Source organism: Malus sylvestris, chromosome 14 (assembly GCF_916048215.2).
Source record: "Malus sylvestris chromosome 14, drMalSylv7.2, whole genome shotgun sequence".
In the NCBI taxonomy this organism is placed as follows: Eukaryota; Viridiplantae; Streptophyta; class Magnoliopsida; order Rosales; family Rosaceae; genus Malus; species Malus sylvestris.
In genome coordinates this window covers 21,956,510-21,962,961 of record NC_062273.1, presented here as the reverse complement: position 1 = coordinate 21,962,961, position 6,452 = coordinate 21,956,510, and the positions used below count along the sequence as shown (strand labels likewise).

Genomic DNA, 6,452 nt, shown 5'->3' with positions numbered 1-6,452 from the left:
TTATCCTTTATCGTTATATGGATGTGTGGTAGAGCATGGGATATTTTTAGCATGAAGTGACAATTGGTTTAAATTTTCATGTAATTAGTGGTTGGGAGAATATGTATGTGCAAGCATCAGTGTACCTACTAGCGAAGACCAATTTGACTATCTTTGTTTTACGACAAACTTCTATTTTTCAAAAAGGAAAAAAAAAAAAAAAAAACCTCCACGTAGGAGTACATCTCTTGCACCCACATTCACTGAGGTCAGGCAAGTCTTTCCATTTACAAACAGTGGTTTGATGTTCCTACCACTCTTACACAGCACTCGGCTAATGTAGGACTTATACACTTCATTAGCTAGCCTATAAACAAAACACTAACCATTTAGAGCGTTCGTCTTCAAAAAATATTACCTCACTCGACCTCTCGTGAGTGGATTTAACAACTGATCCTTGTGGTCTGGTCCAGTACCGCCCATGGTCCTTCCTTTCATTGTTGGACTTTTACTTGTCTGCTTGCTCAGTTTGACCACTCAGTATTGTTGGAGTTGTGCCCTAAAAGTCAATTTCGTAATTGGATATCATGTAACAACTCCAAATTAATTAATAAATAAATGGGCAAGGTTTATTAATTTATGAGTTTGGCTTTATATTATAGAGATAATTTATTGTGAATGAGTCTATAGGATTTAAGGTATAGAAGCAAGGTCCCACACGAGGTTAGGACAGGGAGACTTGTATTCCGTACTCACTTAGTCCTTAAATAAAGTACCTAGCCATTTAGAAAGTCAACTGGACATTGACTATCTAGAAAGGTTGGTGTATATCGCATTAAGGTTAGCAGGACTTCGTGCTACGCGTGTTGGACACGTGGTGGATATACATGTGCTTTTATGTTGAACAAATTCATTGATCACTAACTGTCCAAGAAGCTTAAACATATGGATGTTTACCACATTTCAAACGTTACAAAGCTTCTATTTGTAGTGTGCAAATAGTTTTTAGACTTGAGGCATCATATTCTAGAATTCATTTTTGACAAATGTTTCCCAAGTCGAGAATCCTACAAATTAATATGAAAGAATTAGTCCATTAAAAAAATATATATATATATTGTTGGAAAATATTATTATTTAGTTTATTTTAATGTTTGGTATTTTGGGCTTAGCCCGTTAGAATTAGGTTTTGTTAGAGATTAGGGTTAGTTTATTATAAATAGGGTGCTTTGTTATTCATTAGATATCAAGTTAGTCACAATGTAGTCTCTTTGAGTTTTGTAGCCGTTTCGGCATTCTCAGTTTGTTTAATAATTCCTATTATTTTGTAGTCTTGTTTGTTCCGCGTTCGTTCATTCTGGTATGCGCACTCTGATATTCAACTTGGTATCAAGAGCAAGGTCGGTATCTCGGGAACCACCACCATGCTGTCTGCCAGAATTAGCCCAACAACACAGCCACTTTGATTCCGCATCAGTCGCTCGTACTTTGATTGTTGCATCAGTCTGCATCTGCATCAGTCCGTTGATATTTGCATCTGCATCTGGACCGCATCACCAGCACCGGATCACCCTGCACCACTGGACACGTCCGACTACAACCTGCTGCGCCGACTTGAATTTGCATCTGCTCAGATCACTGCAATTATCGCAGCCAACTGGACCACCGCCACACCGTACCCACCATCTGCCGCACCGCTTCAGTCTGCATCAATCTGCATCTTTGCATCTGCATCAGTTTGCATCAGTCGCATCTGCACCTGTGATCTGCATCTTCACCAGGTATCGTGTTTCTTGTTCCTCAGTATTGTCATGGCATCTGCAAAGGACGATTCCTTACAAGCTATTGGTGTGAAATTGAATGGAAATAATTATGTGTATTGGGCATATGTGATGAAGAATTTTTTGATTGGAAAATGACTGTGGGGCTATGTTTCTGGAATGGTTTCCATTCCGAATAACCCCAAGGATGAAAAATATGTTGAATTGTTTGCTGCATGAGAGATGAATAATTCAAAGATTATTACTTGGATTAATAATTCTGTTGATTTGGCTATTGGAATGCAATTGGCTAAGTTCTCAACGTCTAAGGAAGTTTGGGATCACTTGGCAAAGTTGTATACCAAGGCCAATTTTGCTAAGAGGTATCAATTGGAAATGGAGATTCGTACAATCCAGCAAGGTGATAAGAGTATTCAAGTGTTTTACAATGAATTGACCAATCTTTGGGATCAACTTGCATTGACTGAGCCTGAAGAACTCGGCATTGTCAAGCTCTATTGTAAATATAGAGAAGAACAACGTCTTGTTCAGTTTCTAATGCCTCTTCGGGATGAGTTCGAGACGCTCCGTAGCTCCATCCTTCATCGAACTCCTCTTCCATCTGTTGATTCTGTTCTTAATGAGTTACAAGCAGAAGAGGTTCGTGTGCAGTCGCATAGGCTCTCTTCATCGTCGTCAAATACTTCAGCATTTGCTGCAGCAAGGTCTCGTAGGGTTGCTATGGATGAGTGTTCTTATTGTAAAGGGAAGGGGCATTGGAAATCCCAATGTCCTAAGTTGTCTCAGCAACATGAACTTCCACAGAAAGGAGGAGCAGCTGCTGTTTTGCATATTGGAACTGATTCAAAATCTGAATCTAGGAAGGATGATTGGACATGGTAGTTTGAAGTTGACATCGGCATTGACATGGTAGTTTGAAGTTGGCATCGGCATTGACATGGTTGTGTTTTGAAGTTGGCATCGGCATTAGCATGGTTGTGTTTTTCGCATCGGCATTGGCACTAGAATTTGGAGTCTTGTATCCACATCTACCTTGCAAACTCATGACTGTGTTCTGCCATGAGTTTGACGGGGGGTGTTGGAATTTAGTTTGGAATTTAGGTTGTTATCTTGCGGGCCAAGGATTAGTTACTTGCCCATTAAGTATTTGAGTTTGTTTAGGATTTGGTTTAGGGTTTTAGTCTAGGGTTTGCTTTGGTCTTTCTCTATATAAAGACCTCTTTGTTTTGTTTCTGATTAAAAAAAATCAATAAAGCTATGTTTTTCCGGTATACTTTTCTACTTGGTATCAGAGCAGGTTTGATCCTTTGGGATTTAATCTGTTCTTGATTAGTGTCCATTTGTTTGTATCAATTTTGTTTGTCAGTTTACTGGGTATCAGTTTCATCCGTCGTCTTCCGCTCATCCGTAGTCGAAGCCATTCTTGTCACCACCACCGCACTACAATATGTCCAGACAACCCGCACCACCATCTCCGCTGCTACATCCACATGTTCACGGTACCCGCACCGACTCCTACCAGTCGGATCTGTCACAACCCTATGAAGTCCCCTTCTGCAGGTTGGCTTTGCACTAGAAGTTTTGAAGCTTGCTGCAATTGGTTTTGCAAGCCTTGTCTGCTGCAATCGATTTCGCCCAGAAGAAAAGAGAAGAAAGAAAGAAATATGGTATATTTGGTTGGATTTTTTGTTTGTTTGTTCGGCATCGGAATTTGCATCGGCATCTACATCTGCATCGGCATTGACATTAGCACTGGAATTTGGAGTTTTGCATCCACATCTTCTGTTGGCAAACTCATGTCGTGTACCGCCATAAGTTTGACGGGGGGTGTTGGAAAATATTATTATTTAGTTTATTTTAATGTTTGGTATTTTGGGCTTAGCCCGTTAGAATTAGGTTTTGTTAGAGATTAGGGTTAGTTTATTATAAATAGGGTGCTTTGTTATTCATTAGATATCAAGTTAGTCACAATGTAGTCTCTTTGAGTTTTGTAGCCGTTTCGGCATTCTCAGTTTGTTTAATAATTCCTATTATTTTGTAGTCTTGTTTGTTCCGCGTTCGTTCATTGTGGTATGCGCACTCTGATATTCAACTTATATATATATATATGAAAGAATTAGTACATATAAGAAAAGTCATGAAGCTGAATAATTTTAAATATTTTGCACATATAAGTCCTTGACAACATTATACTTCAAAGAAAATACTTCAAAACCCAAAACTTCGGGGGAAAAACAACTAACTATTCAAACCTAAGAATCAATTATAGCCATCAGACAAGTGGCTAAATGAGTTTGGGGAGGGGGTGGTGGTGGTTTTGCATTGAACTTTTGATGTGTTTTTGTATAAAATTTGCACTTATCATAATATTTTTTAATTTGTTTGATCCTAATATAAACTCGATATGTTAGGGAAACTAGAGCTTAGCACTAAACTCATGATAACGAGTACTTTTCATATTTGTTGGTTGGATTAGGGTTAAGGTAATTACAGTTGGATGACTAGCTAGCATCATATTGAGTTAGGGTGTGACCTCCAACGTCCAACTTGCTCAATTTTGGATATATCTGTATTGGTGTGCATCCAAGTGTAAAAGAATAATGAAGAATAAATATTGAGCTCAATTAAATAGTGTGTGTGTGTGTATATATATATATATGTTATATTTAAATGAAGAAATAATGTTGGAGGAATAATGTGGATTATTCAAACGTTCACACCAGGACGACGAAATATATATAAGCTTAGAGTTTCCTGTAGCAAACCCTATCTCCCACACCTCTCTTCCTCCTCCTCTCTCCTCTCATCTCTTTTTATCTTTCCTTATTTTCTGTCTTTTTCTTAATGCACGCAGCAAAGCTAAACAAATTTGAATCAGATCCTGACTCATATATAACATCAAAGTACTAATAGCTAGACAAAGTGGATCTAAAACATGGGAAGAGGCCACTGGCTTCGGTTGAATCGGAGGAGAAAGAGGAAGATCAAATATTTCCTGTTTACTCAGCTCGATCTCAGCAAGACACTTCTGCCATGGTTTCAGCTCTAGCTCAGGTGATCGGAAATAATAGTGACCAAATTAATAACCCACTTGATCAAATGCAAGGAATAAGTTCGTTAATCACCTCACAGTCTAGCCCTACCGAGACTCAATCTCAACCAGTACTACTTCAAGATCAAGGTATTATATCCTATATTATTATCAACAATGAATTAATCTTCATTTTAACTCTCTTTCTGAAAAAAATAATTATTTGATATATTTTTTTCTTCAACTATTTGACATATTTCCAGCAACACTACTTGATCTCCTTCATAAGGGATTTAGAACTCCTATAACCAATTAGTTATGTGGATTGAGGAGTAATTTCTGCATCCCTATTTCCTCCTACTGCTCACTCTTTATTTTTGGCATTTAGGTTGGATAAAGAGTTGTGCAGAAATCATTATCTATAGTTATATGTTATTTCTGTTGCATTCCTTCTCAAGTATATTTGTTTGGGTGTTTTCTCTAGTATATTTCTTCAACTTATTAATTCATTTTTTTTCCTGATTTGAACTTAATTTATACATATATTAGAAGAGATGAATACACAAGTGATGCATATTAGGTTTCGATCTCTCCTCTCCCAACATTAATTTTGTGATATCATCTTCATTGTCTGTCAATATTTTTCATAAAGTTGGTTAAGGTAAAAGTTCCGAGCTAATGACAGAGGAATCCCATTTTCAAACATAGTACAAGTTATGTTATAATTGATGTATCAAATAACACTTGAGCACCACACATAATAATTGAACCTAAGCAATGTGTATTGACTATATTCAACTAACGCGATCCCTCTAGCATTATTCAAACTAACTTAAGTACTGTCTCCGCCTGTATATGAAATGATAATTTTTTGTTTTTTTATTCTTTAAAGAAATTAATAATATACGTTTGTGTGAAGGGAATTTGAGGAGACAACACTATAGAGGAGTGAGGCGGAGACCATGGGGAAAGTGGGCGGCGGAGATTCGTGATCCGATTAAGGCAGCCCGAGTGTGGCTCGGCACTTTCAACACAGCCGAGGCTGCAGCTCTAGCTTATGATGGAGCTGCTCTCAGGTTCAAAGGAAGCAAAGCTAAGCTCAACTTCCCCGAAAGAGTAGTTCAAGGGAGCTCTGAGTCAGGTTGTCTCACAATAACTACTCAATTACAACACAGCTTGAACAATATTCCTCCTGAGGCTAATATTTCTCGACCAACATATTCCAATGTTTTCGATTATGCACGATATAATAATGTCACATCTACATCGTCGTCCTCCATGCCATCTCAACAAGCCGCAGAGCTCCGAAGCTTTTCGATGCAGTTTGGTTCTTCTTCAAGTTCGAGTTCGGGTCCTCCTTATAAGTATAGGAAAGACTTTGACAGAAGTCACTCAAGATGATGAATAGTGAACTAATCACTAGGGTGAACGCTTGGAGAGACTGAACGATTAAGGAGAGTAAATGGCTCATATAATTTTGATGCATGTGTGTTTTTCTTTCGTTTTTTTATTTTTGTTTAATTTCTTCTGGACGAAAACAACTTTCAGTTTTTATCACAGTTTACTTCAGTTTGTATTTGATGAGGACTTATTTGACAAGAAGGTATATAAATTTCCCATGCATGTGTTTGCAACCTTACATATGGGAAATGATTTTTGCA

At 37.8% G+C, this 6,452-nt stretch overlaps 1 protein-coding gene across 1 annotated transcript; it reads left to right on the top strand.

Annotated features, from left to right (window-relative positions):
• Window positions 1-4,512: 4,512 nt before the first annotated feature.
• LOC126598669 (ethylene-responsive transcription factor ERF114-like) lies at window positions 4,513-6,452 on the top strand. The gene is made up of 2 exons (XM_050265028.1): window positions 4,513-4,941; window positions 5,711-6,452. Exons 1-2 carry the CDS (start codon window positions 4,794-4,796, stop codon window positions 6,190-6,192), a joined length of 630 nt encoding a protein of 209 aa, XP_050120985.1. The 5' UTR covers window positions 4,513-4,793; the 3' UTR covers window positions 6,193-6,452.